Source organism: Felis catus, chromosome C1, assembly GCF_018350175.1.
Source record: "Felis catus isolate Fca126 chromosome C1, F.catus_Fca126_mat1.0, whole genome shotgun sequence".
NCBI lineage: Eukaryota > Metazoa > Chordata > Mammalia > Carnivora > Felidae > Felis > Felis catus.
Genome location: NC_058375.1, coordinates 12,062,062 through 12,078,902, shown reverse-complemented (window position 1 = coordinate 12,078,902; position 16,841 = coordinate 12,062,062). Strand labels below are relative to the sequence as shown.

Genomic DNA, 16,841 nt, shown 5'->3' with positions numbered 1-16,841 from the left:
CCCCTCTCCGGGCCTCCGTCTCCTCGTGGGACAGTAATGTTTTCAGGTTGAGCAGTGCCCGGTCCTCCGTTAAGCATCTGGGGTTTTGTTTTTCTCTCTTTTTTTAATTTATTTATAATAACGAGTGGGGAGGGGGCAGAGAGGGGGAGAGACAGAATCCCAAGCGGTCTCCGCACCATCAACGCGGAGCAGGAACTCAGGAACCACGAGACCATGACCCGAGCCGAGATCCAGAACCGGAAGCTCCGGGGCTTAACCGACTGTGCCACCCAGGCGCCCCTCCGACAAGCATTTTGTACGCATCGTCTTTTAATCCTTACGACTGCGGCGTCTGATTCCCCTTTTGCAGATACGGAGACTAAGGTTCAGAGGTCACACAAGTTGCCGGAGGTGGGGCCAGATCGCCTTGACTCCAGTACCCGCTTGCCACGTTCCTGTGCCAGCGCAGAGGGGGCATTTGACTGAGGCAGTTCCCTCCTACCCGCCCCCCTCCCCCCTCACCCTGGGCCCTGTTTGTGGTCCAGGCTCTGAGCCCACGTCTCCCAGCCCGAACCACGTGCACTGTCCCCCGGGGAAGGGTGGGTGCTTCTGACCTCATCCCATCAGTGGGACCCTGGCCAAGCCCCACTCTGGAGATGTAACTCGGTCATCCGAGTGCTGGGCAAAAGAGAGCGGGAAAGAAAGACTGCTTCCTGCCCTCCAGAAGCCCCCCCGCCGACCTCATTCCCGGGAGTCCTGGGACCATCCCTGGCCTGCCCTTTCAACCGAGTAAATGTTGAATCAAACTGAGCAGAAAGGATGTGGGGTGTGAAAAAGCAATTTTCTCGTTTTTTGGAGTAGAAATTTGTTTTTGTTTTTTTTATTATTTTAATCTTTATTTTTGAGAGAGTGAGAGAGAGACAGAGTGAGAGCAGGGGAGGAACAGAGAGAGAGGGAGACACAGAATCCGAAGCAGGCTCCAGGCTCCCAGCTGTCAGCACAGAGCCCGACGCGGGGCCGGAACCCACAAACCGTGAGATCATGACCTGAGCCGAAGTCGGACGCTTAAGCGACTGAGCCACCCAGGAGCCCCTGTTTATTGTTTTTAAATTTACATCCGAGTTAGCATGAAAAAGCAATTTTTAAATTTTTTTTAACGTTTATTTATTTTTGAGACAGAGAGAGACAGAGCATGAACGGGGGAGGGTCAGAGAGAGGGAGACACAGAATCTGAAACAGGCTCCAGGCTCTGAGCTGTCGGCACAGAGCCCGATGTGGGGCTCGAACTCACGGACCGCGAGATCATGACCTGAGCTGAAGTCGGCCGCTTAACCGACTGAGCCACCCAGGCGCCCTGAAAAAGCAATTTCTAACATGAGGCACATCCACAGACCTCCTGTACCGGGCACAGAGTCGTCAACCAGCAACAGTTCAGGGTGGTGGAGGCTGGAGGACCCAGGGAGAGGCTGGGTTCGAATCCCTCAGCCGATTGGTTCACGCACTTATTGGACAGTCATGTGCCAGGCACAGGTGCTACCACAGTGTACAAAAGAACTTGGCCTAGGGGCGCCTGGGTGGCTGCGTCCGACTTCGGCTCAGGTCATGATCTCGCGGTTCATGGGTTCTAGCCCCGTGTCGGGCTCTGGGCTGACAGCTCAGAGCCTGGAGCCTGCTTTCGATTCTCTGTGTGTGTGTGTCTCTCTCTCTCTGCCCCTCCTGTGCTTTCTCTCTCTCTCTCTCTCTCTCTCAAAAAAAAATAATAATAATAAATAATTAAAAAAAAAAAAAGAACTTGGCCTCTGCACATGTACCTTGTAACCTGGTGTGAGAGGTGAACAGACGGAGCGAATCTCCAAGGTCATGAGAGAAGAGCGCCCACACCCACTACCCGCTCCCCAAGTATCTGCCGCCTCTGCTTGGGTCCTTTAGGGCCAGGGGAGTGGGTAGAAACAGCACAGAGAATCTGGGGGCCAGGACACGAGAGTGGCAAGCTCTGGGGCCTCTGTTTCCCCTTTTTGTCAAGTGTAGGGAACAGCATTTCTGCCAGGTGTTTCTACCTCTCCTACCCTAGTGGGACTGTGCCTGGAGCAGGCAAGGGCTAAGGGAGGGCAGGGAGGGCTGTGCTGGCCCCCAGGGCCCACAGGGCTCCAGGTAGCAGAAGCCCCTGCTATTCGGTGATAGACCCTGGAGAGGGGGTGGCAGATATTCATTCATTTGCCAAACCAGCACCGGGGAGCAAATGATACACGAGACATACCGAGGTCCTGCCTAATAGGATTCAGAGTCCAAGGGCTAGGCGGTCGTGGGGTGCCTGACTGGGGGCAAGGAGACCCCCACGTCCTCCCAGCCTGAGCCCCTGCCCCAGGTTCAGGCAGGGCTGAGGGCGGCCCCAGAGGCAGGAACCCACCCCACCCCCACGCAGGCTCTCCCGGGAGAATTGAGCGCACGTTCATTCATTCCGTTAATGTTTACCGAACAGCTGCTCTGAGCCTGGCGCTGTGCCTAATGAGCATCAACAGGGATGAGCGAAAACAGACTTTGTCGCCGTCTTGCTGTCTTCGTGTGGCGCACGAGCTCATGAGCTCATCCGGGAGAGGAGCAGGATTCACATGGTCACAGACATAGGGCAGCACGACAGCTGTGAGCAGTAGAGCAGAAAGTGCTCAGGGGCGGGACGGGGAGAAAGCGAAGGCTCCCCTGAAGAAGGGAGGGTTTGCTCTATAACCGGGAGGAGGCAGACCTCACCAGGGTTCCAAGAGGAAGAAACGGCTGGAGCAAAGGTCCTGGAGCAGACAGAGGAAGGGGTTTAGTGAGAGATTACCAAAAGGCCATTGTGGCTGCACGGAACCAGGAGGCAGAGCCAGACGGAGGGGAAGGGTAGGGTCCTTGGGGGCCACAGGGGAATTCAGCCTTGATCCCAGGTGCCATGGAAACCAGCAGAAGCTTTAAGCACAAGGGGGCCGGTGTCAGAGGTGGGTCTGGAAGGGCAGGCCCCACTTGGGAAAGCCTAGATTAGAGCTTATTACAGAGTCCAGGCAAGAGCTAATGGTGGCTTACAGCACAGCAGAGAGAGCGGCCCCATGTGAAAAATACTTGTGAAGCAGGATTAGAGGCCGGGGCTGAGAGCAAGAGAGGCAGCCTGAGTAATGGAAGGGTGCTGGGACTGCTCCCTAGACGGGAACCTCTAGGACAGCCAGGTCTGGGGGAGGGCCAGGGGTCATGAAGTTGGACTTGGATCCTCGGAGACATGCCTGGGGCCAGGCCCGGTAGCCTGTGGCCCGCGGTCTGCAATGCAGGTTATGGAAGCCAGCCCCCAGCCTGGAACTGGCTAAGAATACCCAGAAGGCAGAGCCAGAGAGGCAGGAGGGAAAGCAGGCCCGGAAGGCTGTCCTGGACGGTAGGAGAAGCCAGAGGGGAGAGCTGAGTCGCGGCGGGTGTATCGCCTTTAGGAGCCTCAGTTTCCTCCTCTGTGAAACGGGGTAACACGTCCTCCAAAACCCACCTCACACTAGACTCCAGCCCAGACGTGCCGAGGAGGCTGGAGAGGCGTCCTGCCCGCCAGAGGTCGGCGCAGACGTGAGGACGGCTCCTGGGGCGCCTCCCCCAGGGCCGCCCCCGAAGCGGGCTGGAGACCCGCACGCACGGCGGGCGGGGCTCGCGTTAGGACCCAGCGGCTCCGGGGCTGGAGGGCGGGCGCCGGCCCGTCGGGGGCCCGGAGGGGGGCTCAGAGCGGGCGCAGGGGCGGCTCCGCGGGCGGACTCGGAGCGGGCGGCGGAGTGACCCGGCCAGGTAGGCGCGGGCCTGGCGGCGGGAGCGGCAGGGCGGCGCTCGGGAGTGGGGGGAGGGGGTCCCGGGGTGGGGGGGAGGCAGGAGTGTAGGGGTCTGCGGGCCCCCAGGCCTGGGGGCGGCTGCCCGAGTTCCCGAACCCGGGGCCGTCTGAGCAGATGCTACGAGGACACTTGGGGGATTTGGGGTCGCTGGGAGGGGGGCCCGTTTGGGGGCGTCGGGGCCGGGGGGGGGGGCTTCCGTTCGCCTCGGGAGGCTGGACTTTGGCGAGTGGGGTGGGGGCGTCGGCCGGAGCCGCCGGGCTAGAGCGGCGGAGAGAGAGACAAAGGGAGACCCGAGACCGGGAGGGCGTGGGGAGCCGCCGAGCAAGTTCCGTGGCTGATTGTTCCCAGCTGTGCGGCGGCGGCCACATCTGGTCCCCTCCGGCCGCACCGCACGGCGGCTGGCCTCCCCGCGGGGCAGTGTGGGGGCCGGGCTCTGAGTAGGCCCCGCTCATTCCCTCCTGCCCACGAACGCCTCGGGGTGGGGTCCCCAGCTGCGGAAGGGGCCGGAGGGGGGCCGCCTTCTAGGCAGGTCCTGGCCTCCCCCACACCCCAAAATCCGTAGTCTAGACAGCAGTGCTTGGAGATGTGGCCCCGGGGGGAGGATCCAGGACTCCCGCGCCCCTTGTCCTGGGGGCCCCTTGCCCCCAGTAAGCCTGGGCCTGGGTGCCAGACCTTCCAGGGAAGGAAAAGACCCCATGCAGGAGGCTGTGAGGCCTAGGAGGGGCTTTGGGGACAGACAGCCCCCACCCCACCTCTTAAGGCCTCTTAGGCCCCAACTCAGGGCCTCCTTCTGAGTGGTGACAGCTCCAACTGGCCTGGCTGCCACTAGCCCCGTGGGGACAAGGAGGGGATGATGAGGCCTTGCGGGGAGTTACAGGGAAAGAGCTCCGGGTCTTTGGGTCCCTCCTACTGAGAGAGGGCCAAGGGATTTCAGGATAGGAACACCGGGAGCCCGCAGTCCCCTGCCTCTGGGGCAGCCTGAGTGGTGGGTCTCTTCTCCTCCACCCCACCCCACCCCCAGCTCAGTAAGGAAGGGAGATGGAAAATGTATGAGCCGGGCAGGGGTCCCGGAAGGTTCTGGATTGGGAGCGAAGAGGGACAGATGCCCGCGCGTCCTTCCTCTCTCCTTAGACGCCCTGTGGCAGTTAGGTCTCCAGTTAGCCGTCTGGAAGACGGCCCTTTGTGTGGTGGGAGGGGCCTTCCTGGATGGGTGAGCCCATGGACTCTCTCCCAGCGCTCCAGGCGCTCCAGGCGGAAGGCTGATGCCTGCCCCCCCACTGAGCTGGGACCTGTAGACCCTGCCAAGCCCACTGTGTGGCCAAAGGCTGGAGTTCTTGAACCTCCAGAGCCTGGTGAAGGCTGTGGACCACTGCCCTCTCCCCCCAGAATTGCACACACAACACTTGTCATACAGTGTTCAGGGGTTCAGAGCCTCTGGGCTGGGTGACATCACTGTCCCCTCCAGCTCTGCCCTTCTAGGATCCAGAGAATCTCTCCTCAGACTCCACCCTGAGCGTTTCCTGCTGCTGCAAATAGACCTTAGTCTCGTGAGTCTGTGGTGAAGACAGCCAGGTCTTAGGAGGCCTGGAGGCCTGGCAGGAGAGGAATCTTCTGGGGGTGGGAGCCCTGCCCGGGCCTGGCTGCCCTTCGGCCCCTGGGGCCCATGCATGCATGTGGTTCCCCGCAGAGCAAGACACTCGGGGCCCGGGGGCTAATTGGGAACAGGTGGTGGGGTTGGCAGACGCTGCAGAGTCGGGGCTATGATGGTGGCCGAGAGGGGCTGGGGTCCTGAAGATGGGCCTGGGGTCAAGGGTTTCCATGATCGGTGCACCAGGCACCGGGAGGTGCTGAATCGGAAGCGGGCACGGCTGCGGGCCAGGAGAGCAGAGTCAGAGCTAGCGGGGGGCTAGAAACGTGCCCTCGGTGAGAAGGGCAGGGTGGGTTCCGTCCGCTTGAAAGATCAACTCTGGAGCGAGGTTGGGGGCCTTGTGACTTGGGACCTGAACACCCAGTGGGCCCTCGGGGACAGCCGATGTAGACCCCGCCCCCGCTCCGCCCTACTCCCCGGCACTCCCTGTGCCTGGCTTCTGTTCCCAGCACCCCCTCCTTCACCGGGCTAGATGCAGGGGAGCAGAGGTGGGCTCCACAGTCCTGGGTGAGTGGGTCCAAGCTACAGCCCGCCCCCCCCACCCCCTCCAGCTGTCCTGACACCAGCCCAGACTGCCTCGCCGCGTAGCCATGAGAGCTGCCTACCTCTTCCTGCTGTTCCTGCCTGGTAAGTGGCTCCTGGGGTTGGGGGCTCCCCTTGTGTGGCTGGGGGTTGGGAGCTGGCAGTGAGCCTTTATTGTGCCCTGTGGCCTGCACTCAACTCCCCGGTCCCGGGACCTCCTGGACCACAGACTGTACTGGCCAACCCCTCCCAAAAGCATGAGCCTCCCCAGCCCTCACCCCGACCCTCCACAGCAGCAGCCAGGCAGGGAGGCCTTCCAGGAGGAAGCCGATGTGTAGGAGGGGGAGGCACCCAAGGCAGGGAGTCTGTAGGTCTGGGTTCTAGACCCATTTGGGACCCAACCCCAACCCCCTCCCCACCCCCACTCCCCCTCCATGCAATCTTGACTTTGGAGTGACCCCTATTGGTGAAATGAGGAGTTATCCATAGGGATCAAAGGCCCTGCCATAGCTAACATTTATTCATTTAACAGATACTGAGTTCCTACCATGTGCCTAGACCCTGGGGTACAATGATGACCTGGGCAGACACACCCCTGCCTTCTTGGTGCTGCCCGTCTAGAGAAGGGAGGCTGCTACATCAAGTGGGCGTGATAAATGCCAGCGTGTTGAGCATGAGGATGGAAATAGAGGAACTGGATGGAGAGGGTGGGGAGGCCGGGGACGGCCTTTTGGCAGAACTGAATTTTTAGCTGAGATCTGAAGGAGGAGAAGTTAACCAGGATCACAGGCCTAGGGAAAGTCGAGTGCAAAGGCCCTGGGGCAGACAGGAGTGTGCTGAGTTCCAGGAACAGCCAGGAGGCTAGCAGGGGAAGACAGGCCAGAAAAGGTCTGTGAGGTGCCCAGGAGCCGGCTCTGTAAGGGTCGAGGAAGGAGTTTGGATCCCTTGGGTTGTAGGATCTTAGGGTCTTACCGGCCTGCCCTTGGGACCTCTACCTGTCCTCCCAGAAGTGCTGTCCTTCCCTGCAGGGCACCCCCTCATGCTTTGCTTCCTCACAGCGGGCCTGCTGGCTCAGGGCCAATATGACCTAGACTCTCTGTCTCCGTTCCCGGAACACGTCCAGTACACCCACTACAGTGACCAGATAGGTAAGGGACTTGCCCCCCGCCCAGCCCTCCCCACACCCGGCCACATCATCAAGGCCTGGCTCCCAGGTGTGCACGATGCAGCTGGGGACCAGGTGGGGAAGGCTGGTGGGAGTCATAGGGGGTGGTCCCGGGTGTAGCCGTGACCCTCTGTGCCCCCCGAGACTGGGAGCTCGCCTGACCCCCGGCAACCTCGCATTCATCTTTGTTCTTAGACCAACCGGACTACTATGATTATCAAGGTAAAGGGCTGGGGTGGGGCAGGCGGCGGGGGCGGGCAGCTGAGCGCTGAGGTGGAGAGATGGAGTGGACCCCCTTGTCGCCCGCCCCGACTCAGAGGTGACTCCTCGGCCCCCTGCGGAGCAGTTCCAGTCCCAGCAGCAAGTCCAGCAGGAAGTCGTCCTGGCCCCCACCCCAGGTAGGCTGCCGGCTCCTGTCAACCCTGGGAGCGGCGGGTCTGTGCCGGGGCGGGGCTGGTGCCCTGAATGGACCCCTCTCAGTGATGTCTGCCTGCTCCTCTCCTGACACCAGCACCAGGAAATGCGGAGACAGAGCCCACGGAGCCTGGGCCTCTGGGTAAGAGCTTCCTGACAGCTGGAGAAACAGAGGCACGGCCTCAGCAGCGGGGGTAGAGCTGATTGCAGCGCTGATGGGACAGAGACAGACAAGCCTTTTGCTTTTGCCGGACCGATGGCAGGGTCGGGGGCTTGCAGACAGGCCAGTGCTTTAGGCAACCACAGGGCCCCCCGGGAAGCTCTGGGAGACGCCCCCCTTTGCCCCCCCCCCCCGCCCCCCGCAGTTGGTTGCAGCCTCAGGAAGGGCCCTCCGCCCCCAGACACTGGGAAGAGGGAGGGAGCGTGCTGGGGGCTTCCTGCCTGCCTGCCAGCCAGCGGAGTGGGTGGTGCTCGTGGCCAGCGAGGCAGAGAGGGGACCAGAAGCCCAGGCCAGCTGAGCCAGCCCCCGTGCCGCCCCCACCGAGAGCCGGAGACGGCCAGACCGTGCAGGCTGCTCTCGCTCCCGTGAGCTCAGTGTCCGCGTGTGCTCCTCTGAGCCCGGCCCAGTTGGTTGGTGTGGACTTGGGTGACCGTTGTGTGTGGGTGCGTTTGTGTTTGAGCTTATGCCTGTTCAGGTACATGCTTCCAAGCGTGGTTGCAAACTTGCGCGTGTATGCATATGTTGTATAAAATCGGGCAGCCCTGGGAGCCCCAGCAATGCTGTCTGTGCTGTGTGTGCGTGCGTGTGTGTGTGCCTGCGCTGTGCCAGAGGGTGCGGGGTGGACCTAGACTCCGCGATGAGAGCCAGTCTCGGTGGGCATCATTGGGGGCTACGCTACGCCCAAGCTGCGGCCCCTAGTCTGATCCTGCCCGTCACCCAGACTGCCGCGAGGAACAGTACCCGTGCACCCGCCTCTACTCCATCCACAAGCCCTGCAAACAGTGTCTCAATGAGGTCTGCTTCTACAGGTGAGCATAGGCGGGGTTTGGGGGGCAGGGCAGGCAGCCACAGTGCCCCCCGCCCCGAGGTGGGACTGTAGGGGAGCATGAGCCCTGAACTGAACTCCACTCGGGTGAGCCCAGGCCTAGGGGCGGGGATGCGTGGAGCCCCCCTGGTGGGGTCGGGGGTGACCCCGCCGTCCCGGCTCCACCCCCCAGCCTCCGCCGCGTGTACGTGGTCAACAAGGAGATCTGTGTCCGCACGGTGTGTGCCCACGAGGAGCTCCTCCGAGGTAGGGAGGCCTGCACCCCCACACCTTCCCCCTCCCCCCGCCCACTCGCCGCTTCTTCCGGTCCGTCCACCTGGTGTTTATTAAACCCGTGTTCCGCACCACGGCCACTTCCAGGGGCCTCCTGAACTCCCTCCCGGCTGCTTCTCCTCAGAACATTCCCTGTCCCGGGATCGGGAAGGGGCCGATGGTTTCCCATGACCAGCCCCTCCCTGACCCCGACTCCTTGCCCCCCGCAACAGCTGACCTGTGTCGGGACAAGTTCTCCAAATGTGGCGTGATGGCCAGCAGTGGCCTGTGCCAGTCCGTGGCGGCCTCCTGTGCGAGGAGCTGCGGGGGCTGCTAGGGCGGAGCCAGCACCCCAAGCCCTGGGCCTTCCTCAGATCCGGGGCCCTCGGGCCCTGCCTCACCTGGTGCTTTTCTCCCCAGCCTGACATTCCTTTTATCCTGTAAAAAGTTAGTGGACTGTGGCCCTGGGGGTTTGTCTCAGGCCCCTCCCCCAGCCTGTGGCCACCCCTGGGGCACAATGGGGGCTCCCCACGGCCCAGTTTTCGCCCCCAGAGGAGGGGCATCCCAGGCCTCTCGGTGGGACCTGGGCCTCTGATGTGCCTTCTCAGTCCCTCGAGGACAGTCCCCCTGCCCACCAGCCCCTTTGAGGTAGGCTGTGCCCCTCACCCCAGCCGGTCTGCTTGGACTTCCTACAGCTCCCGGGCATAGACCACCTTTGTTTTATACAAAATTAAAATTGTTTTTACAAAAGCTTTAGTCATTTCTCAGTTGGGAGCACAGAGCGGGTGGCCAGGTGTCTCTGACACTGCCTGTCCTCATTGAGAGGCTGCCTGGCCCCTTGGGGAGAAGGGACCGTTCAGGTGACCTGTGGCCTTGCCTCTGCGGTCCCAGTCCTGCCTCCTCACCCACCAGCTTCAGCTGACCCCCCCCCCAGAAAGGTGGATCATGACCACTGCCCCCTCCAGGTCCTGCATCGGGGGTGGGGGGGGGCACTGCAGAGGGCTGCGTTGGAAATAGAAGGTTCAGGGATACAGCTTTCTCATTGGGCTGCTCAGTGAGGGCGTGAGTGCCCTGTCATCAGAGGCATGCAGGCCAAGACGGGAGGCCACCCATGTGGAGGCGCAGAGGTGTTTATAGGGTATAAAGCAGGTCATGGGAGGTGGGCTCTGAGATGCGCCTTTGGGGGGAGGGCTGCGAGTTCGGGGGGGGGGGCAGAAATAGAGGCCCAGGCTCCACGTGAGCGATCAGCACGCAGTCCCGTTTGCCTTCCAGACAGGCCCACGTGGCGGGCACAGGTAATATCGCCACCTTACGGACAGGGTCATTAAGTGACCCACCAAGGAGCCACAGCTAGAAGTGGCAGGGCGGGGGAGCACCACCCGATCCCATCAGACTCCACGGAGACGAGTACTTTCTCCTCGGAGACCCTGAGCACCTGCCACGTGTGCCTCCTCATAACCACCCTGTGAGGCACGTTCCCAGTTTACAGATGAGCAAACCAAGGCTCTGAGAGGTCACACAGCTTTGCTAGGCTCACTCAGCGGAGCCAGGGCAAGACCCACGTTCACTCCCAGGCCCGCACACTGCCTGAGAGGCCTGCCACGGTGCAGAGGGTGGGCCCAGTCCTAACGAGGGGCCAGAGAAAGGGGCCAGAACGCTGTGGCTGGAAAGAGCCGGGCTGTGCAGTTTGGGCCTCAGCAGCCCCGTCTGTTACACGGGATGGGTGGTGCGGGACCCTGGAGACCTCCCCACGCCAGCATCCTGTGAGGCCGGAAGGTTCCACGGGCCTTTCCAAAGACCCCATCTCCCCCTGCACCCCTGCCCCAGGCCCCCTGTGTCTCCCCACCCATCTCTCGAGTGGAGGAAGGCACACTGAAGTAAGGGGACACATCTGTACACATCATTTTTAGAAAACGGGGTCTTTTGTTACAAAAAAACAACAGTTCTGAACAGTTAACATTGTAAAAAGGTATAAAAATACAGGGACTCTGAGGAATTTCCTGACAAACACTCTGAACTAAGGCGGAGAGATCTCTGGGAAGCCAGGGGAGGGTCTGGGTCTCTGACTCCCAGGCACCCCTCCTGCTTCCCATGAGCCCATGCTCTAGGGCCAGCCAGGGGCAAGGGGGTCTCCCCGACCCCCTGGCTTTGGCTCAGACACTCAGGTGACCTGGATGCTCATCCCAGGGGTGGGGACTGGACTGAGGTGGGGCCCCGGATGCCGCTAAGAAGCTGCCACCGGAGTCCCTGGCGTCCAGCACGGCCACCTGGCTCCTCCCTACCCTGAGCCGAGCTCTGGGCCAGGGGGCCACCCAGGAAGGGGCTCATTCCCCTGGGGGGCCGGAGGTTTGGGGGAAGGATGCTGAGCTCCTCCAGAGCTCCTGCTGCAACTGTCCCTTCAGTGTGGACACCTGGGAAGAAAGAGAAAGTAGGGCCAGCCTGGTCCCCAGCCTGATGCCAGAGAAAGGGGCATGTGGCTGCAGCTGGGACCCCAGAAGGGACCCAATGCTGCCCGCTTCAGGAAAAAATGGGTCTCATTAAACACCAGGGTGCTTCCTACCCCTTCCGTCCCGACCCACGTGGCAGCTGCTGACTGCTCCTTGGCATCTTGTCAGGAGCCACCCGTCCCCACTCTTGTCACTTAGGCAGGCCTGGCACCAGCCCCACCAGGGGTGCCTGTGACCCAGGCCTGGCCCTACCCAAGCAGCCTTGTCCTGCACACGTCAGGTCAGGGATGGCTGGGAAGGAGTCAGGGACGAAGCAGGCCAGGAAGGGCCATCCCTGGGACTTCTGCTGTTGCTCTAAGGAAAAAGGCCCCCTCTTTCCTCTGGGATGGTAGCTTGTCGGGATAACCTAGGCTGGGGCTGCTGAGGCCACCTGTGCCACCCAGGAGACAACAATGAGGACAGTAGAGCCACAGCACGGGGACGGAGTTCCAGTGACATCACTTGAGCCCGTGTCCAGCCATGACGGAGACCAGCACAGATCCCCTGGACCACTTCGGTCCTAGATGCCGCGACTGCTCACACCCGAGGTCACAGCCAGCCCTCTCCCCCTCCTCCCCCCGAGGGCGCTTCTGCAATATCCTGGGGCAGGGCCAGAACCCGGCCAGGCCTGAGCACCTGCTCTTCCAAACCGCGCACGCGCTGCCGGTGGGCCCGCTCCCGAGCCTCCAGGGTGCGCTCTGTCTGCACCTGGGCACTGCGCAGGCGCTCCACCTCCCGCTCTACCTCCCGCTGCTGCTGCTCCGCGGCCTCCAGCCGGGCTGGGCTCTGGTCCTGCTCCAGTGCCACCACCTGGGCCTGCGGGAAGAGCAGCAAGTCAGGGGTGTGACCCTGGGGGGGGGGGGGGGGGGCAGGGCGGGCACTCCCAGGAATGGGAGCCTAGAAGGCCCCTCAGGACAGTGCAGGCGGGGGGAGCAAAAGAGATCCTGGTTTGTCCCCCATGTTCCTGGCCCCCCGGGTCTGCGAATCCGAGGTCAGGGTACCTAGTGACCCCGCTGACAGGCGTGCACATGCGCACACCGTGCACACACGCGCAGACGTAGTCAAACGTGGACACGCCCACATTCGTACCGGCCCCAAAGCAAGCACGGAAGTATTTAGCCCTTGGTCACAGGGACGCGTGCCTACGAGCAAAGCTCCAATACTCCTACATCTACAGACAGGAAGACTTCGGTACAGGAAGATACACACACACCTGGAACACGTTCCTGACACGCAGACTTGTCACATCTGTGCGCGAGTCACGTTACATGCAGAACACTCCCATGCACGCTCACGCCTCCATGTTCCACAACACGCAAACACACACGCTCACACGCTAACCGGCATTTCTCCTCTCCACTCTGGGGAGGACCCCTCCCTCTAGGACCTTGCTCTGGGCCGTGCCCTGCAAGAGTCTGGGCTCGTGGGTGATGGAGGTTGAGGACCCTGGGCTGGCTGAGCCATCAGCAGCTCCTGGGACGGTCTGGCACTCAGGCCTGGGGCAGGGGTGGGGCCCGGGTCCAGGGCTAGGGAGAGAGGGGGTGGCCAGGGGCTGGACCTCCAGCAGCTGGATCTGCCTCTGGGCCTCAGCCAGCTCCAGCTCGGCCCCCGTGAGCGTGCGGTCCAGGCGGCCCTTCTCGGCGCTCAGCCGCACCGTGTCCTCATGGCTGCGAAGCTTCTCGCGCTCCACCTAGGCCGGGAGAGGAGGAGGGCGTTAAGGCACCCGGGGCGGGGGGGGGGGGGGGGCTCCCGTGAAGAGGGAGGGGCGCAGAGAGGGGTGTTAGGTCAGAGGCAGCAGGAGCAGGGGCTGGAGGGCACCTGAGGCCCCCGGCCCTGGGGACGTAAGGCCAAGACCCCGAGGAAGTGGGGGGACAGGGCCGGCGGCTCAGCCCACCTTGTCCAGCATCCTCTTGAGGGCCACCCGGTCCTTCTCCAGCCGCAGCGCTGACCGCTCCACCTCCCGCTTCTCGGCCTCCAGCTGAGCGAGGGCTCGCTGCAGGCCGTCCAGGCGCTCCTGGAGCAGCCGTCGCTCCTCCTGCAGCTTCTGGACCGCGTGCAGGGCCGCTGCCTCCCCCTCCTGTCGCTGCCGCAGCACCTGCAGAAGCCGGCAGGCCCCTAATGCCTCCGGGCCTCGGTGCGTGTGCCTCTGAAGCTTGGGGACGGTGAGGCCAGCCTTGGCCCCGCGGGGGGGTGGTGAGGCCCCCATCAGAGAACTATCACCCGAGGCCACGCTGTTCTCTGAGCCTCAGCTTCTCCATCTGCGTAATGGGGGCGCGGGTCGGATGAACCACGCTTCCTCACGGGAGGCTGGGCCCGGGTTCGGGATGAGGTGGGGACACGGAAGGTCCCGCCGCATCCTGAGGGCCTCGGCGTCCCGGGGACAGAAGGGGCCCATCGTGGCCCTCACCTCCTGAAGCTGTTGCAGCTGGCCCTCTGCCTCTGCCCGCTGCACCTCCAGGTCCGCCAGCTCGCCTCGCATCGTCTGCACCTGCTCACTCAGGGAGCTGCTCTGCTTCCGGGCCTCCGATAACGCCTGCCGAGCGGCCTCCAGCCGTTCCTGGGGGGCGGGGGCGGATGATGCCAGGATGGAGCAAAGGCTCCCCTCTACTCTGTACCTCTGGGTCAGGGTTACAACCCACAAAACAGCCCCAAAATCTCATCTGGAGGGCGAGGCAGACAGCAGGCCTGGCCCACTGACCTGCATGACCCCGCATCTGGGTCCCTCAAGCCTACACCAGTAGGCGAATTCTTATTGCCCCCGCCCACCCCAAGCCCCCTCCTATTGGCCAATGCTCCTACTGGGCCCACCCACCTCAAAGCGCTCATGGACTGGCTCCCTAGGGTTCCCAACTGACTGTCCTCCAAGGGCGCCTCCAAGCCTGCCCTTGTTGGCTCTCACTGGGGCCACCCCCAGCCAGGCCCTGGAACCCCCGTACTTGGAGAACTTGGCGGTCATGTTCACAAGCGGTCAGGGCCTTCTGCAGGTGCAGATTCTTGTCCTGGGTGCTGGTAAGGTTGGCGCTACTCTGGGCCAGTGCTTCTGACAGGCCCTGCGCCTTGTCCCGCAAGGCCCCCTCGCTCTCTTCCATCTTGGCCAGGGCCCCGTTCAGCCGCTCCACTGTCAGCTGCAGAGTCCCCGCCTTCACCTCACTGTCTGCCACCTGGCAGGAGGGCACACAGGACAGTGAAGTGGCTCTGCTCTCACCCTGGCCTCCAGCAGGAACGGTGAACCCAAGCCAAGCCCTCCCACCCCTGCCTAGGCCTTCATCATCGACCCTCATTGTTCCCATGCGCTCCCACTGGCTCAGCCCACTGCAGCCTAGGCTCCGTCCCACTGCTGGTTTTAACTACCCTCACCCGGAGTGCCACAAACCCGGATGTCCCAGACCCCAGGGTCTCCTCCCCTGCCAGGGAGGAGAAAAGGTAACCACCACAATCCAGAAATGTTCTGTGTTCTTGACTTTGGTGGGTGCCCTTGTAGGACTAGCAGAGTAATTGAACGTTCTAGTTAGAGCTGAGCTTCCTGGCAGGCAAGGCAAAAAAGGGACATGAGTGAAACCTATATCTCTAATTTGTCCCACATGTTTCCTAGGAATGAAGATTCTGGTGTCAAAGAGTCCTAAATTCTAATTTCGGCTGTGCCTCTTATTAGCTATGTAATCTTGGGTGATGGTAGCCCCTCTCTGTCTGTCTGTCCACGAAATGAGGATGATGCTTGCCTCGGGGTTGTTGGGAGTATTACGTAGTCCCCGTAAAGCACCCGGCACTGAACGTGCAGATGAGAAACCCGCAAAGGGTAATGGGGACCCACCTGTCTCTGCAGGGAGTCCACCCGATCCTGGAGGGCCTGGGCCTGGGCCTCACGGTCACTGAGGCCCAGGCGGCTGCGCTGCAGTTCCCCCTCGAGTGAGCGCCGCTGCAGCTCAAGCTTGATGGTGCGGCTCTCAGAGGCATCCAACACCTCCTTCAGACGCCGCTTGTCACTCTCCAGCTTCACCTCATTGGCCTTCATCTTGCTGATCTTCTCCTGCGGGTGAGGGAGGGGTCAGGCCCCAGCCGCCCAGCCACCCCCGACCCCGCGCCTCCCACACCCCGTCAGGACCCTCAGGAGAAAGTGGGGAGCAGCCTTGAAGTGGCTGGCCCAACCCCTCACTGTGTGACCTGGGGCCAGCCTGTGACCCTTGCAAGGCCCTCCACCTCCCCGCATGTTCACAGGATGGGTTGGCCTGAGGATCCCAGAGCGCTTTCTGGATCTGGCTGATCTGGCCTTTCTAACAGGCTCTGTGATCCAGGATTCTCCCTTCCTGCTCTGTGGCCCGACAGCACATCTGTGCAGTGGGGAGACTGCACGGGCCCAGGGGTACCACGAAGTGTTCGCAGAGCCCCGGGGTGGGAAGGGAGGGTGAAAAGGCAGATTCCAGGGCTTCCCTGTTCTGCTGCATCACTCCCCAGAGCCAGGCCCAGAAGCTGCATTGTGTGATCTGAGCTGAGTCAGGTAGGAGCCTTGGGCCCCCCCTGGTTTTAGGGCATGATGTTCCTCCCTCCCCCACATGGGGTCAGACAGTAAAAAGAGGCTTGAGGAGTAGGGAGAGGACAGGAAGACAGACTGAACCCCCCCCCCCCAAGCCCGGGCCCCTGCCGCCGTGCTCAGAGCCCCAACTCTGCCATGTCTGGGCCCGGCAGCCCCACTCTGGCCCCTGCCCAGCTTTGTTCCTGGCCTCCTCCCGCGGCCCCTGCGGCTGGGCCGGAGGCCAGAGCTGGAACCACAGACATAACAATCCAGCTCGAACTTGACCTGGAGCCAGAGACAGGGGGTGGGCTGTGGGGGCAACGATGGAGGGCCGGGGAGGAAGGGGGAAGGAGTGAGGGGACCTTTGGCATGAGAAGGGCTCAAGGCTTCGGTGGCCTGGACTGTCGCCCCCAGGGCCAGGGTGTCCTGGCCCGGGCGCACGCATCCGCGCGTGCACACACACACACACACACACACACACACACACGACACGTGTACACAGATGTCCCCCAAACACATATAAAAACCTCAGAACACCACTCATGTGGCTATACAGAGACAAAGGAAACCGACGTCCCCTGAACACCATATGTTAAGAGCGTTCACGGGGCGCCTGGGTGGCTCAGCCAGTTCGGCATCCAACTCTTGATTCCGGCTCAGGCCATGATCTCGCAGTTTGAGGGATCAGGCCCCGCATCGGGCTCTGCGCTGACAGTGAGGACCCCACTTGTGATTCTCTTTCTCCCTCTCTCTTTGCCCCTCCCCTGCTCGTGCTCGCTCTCAAAAACAAATAAACTTAAAAAAAAAAAAAGAGCGCTTGTGTATCGTCTCTGGGAGACGATTGCTGGCCTCCCTCTTTTACGCAGGAGGAAAACGAGACCAGGCAGGCAATAAACAGCACGGCCGGGACTCGAACAGACTCTCTTCTGTCAGGCTCCAAAGCCCAGGCCTTTTCTTCCGCGGCCTAGTGACCTCAAGGAGGAGCGAGC

General features: G+C 62.2%; 2 protein-coding genes across 6 annotated transcripts in view; one reads left to right on the top strand and one right to left on the bottom strand.

Moving 5' to 3' along the window:
• Positions 1–3,618: 3,618 nt before the first annotated feature.
• MFAP2 (microfibril associated protein 2) lies at positions 3,619–9,606 on the top strand. 2 transcript variants are annotated; one of them, XM_045035160.1, is made up of 9 exons: positions 3,619–3,768; positions 6,009–6,084; positions 7,008–7,127; positions 7,340–7,366; positions 7,462–7,542; positions 7,656–7,700; positions 8,500–8,587; positions 8,777–8,850; positions 9,090–9,606. In XM_045035160.1, the coding sequence occupies exons 2-9, from the start codon at positions 6,048–6,050 to the stop codon at positions 9,191–9,193; spliced, it is 576 nt and encodes a 191-aa protein (XP_044891095.1). In that variant the 5' UTR covers positions 3,619–3,768; positions 6,009–6,047; the 3' UTR covers positions 9,194–9,606. The 2 variants fall into 2 exon arrangements, with proteins under 2 accessions (XP_044891095.1, XP_003989571.1); XM_003989522.6 differs by having other exon boundaries at positions 3,621–3,768; positions 7,038–7,127.
• A 1,136-nt stretch (positions 9,607–10,742) lies between these two features.
• The window catches only part of CROCC (ciliary rootlet coiled-coil, rootletin), a 48,308-nt gene continuing 42,209 nt past the window's right edge, over positions 10,743–16,841 (bottom strand). For 3 of the 4 annotated variants that reach the window (XM_045035158.1, XM_023258194.2, XM_045035159.1), the window contains 6 exons: positions 15,154–15,369; positions 14,279–14,503; positions 13,750–13,899; positions 13,237–13,437; positions 12,901–13,032; positions 10,743–12,158 (listed from right to left, as the gene is read on the bottom strand). In XM_045035158.1, the coding sequence (XP_044891093.1) occupies positions 11,892–12,158; positions 12,901–13,032; positions 13,237–13,437; positions 13,750–13,899; positions 14,279–14,503; positions 15,154–15,369 (1,191 nt within the window). In that variant the 3' untranslated portion in view covers positions 10,743–11,891. The remainder of the gene's footprint in view (positions 12,159–12,900; positions 13,033–13,236; positions 13,438–13,749; positions 13,900–14,278; positions 14,504–15,153; positions 15,370–16,841) is intronic. The other variant, XM_023258193.2, reaches the window with a different exon arrangement.

Excerpts from the sequence above, each read along its gene's own strand:
- MFAP2 (XM_045035160.1), top strand. The coding sequence starts at position 6,048 with ATGAGAGCTGCCTACCTCTTCCTGCTGTTCCTGCCTG. Across the intron at positions 7,543-7,655 it reads CGTCCTGGCCCCCACCCCAG|CACCAGGAAATGCGGAGACA; the intron begins GTAGGCTGCCGG and ends TCCTGACACCAG. Across the intron at positions 8,851-9,089 it reads CCACGAGGAGCTCCTCCGAG|CTGACCTGTGTCGGGACAAG; the intron begins GTAGGGAGGCCT and ends CCCCCGCAACAG.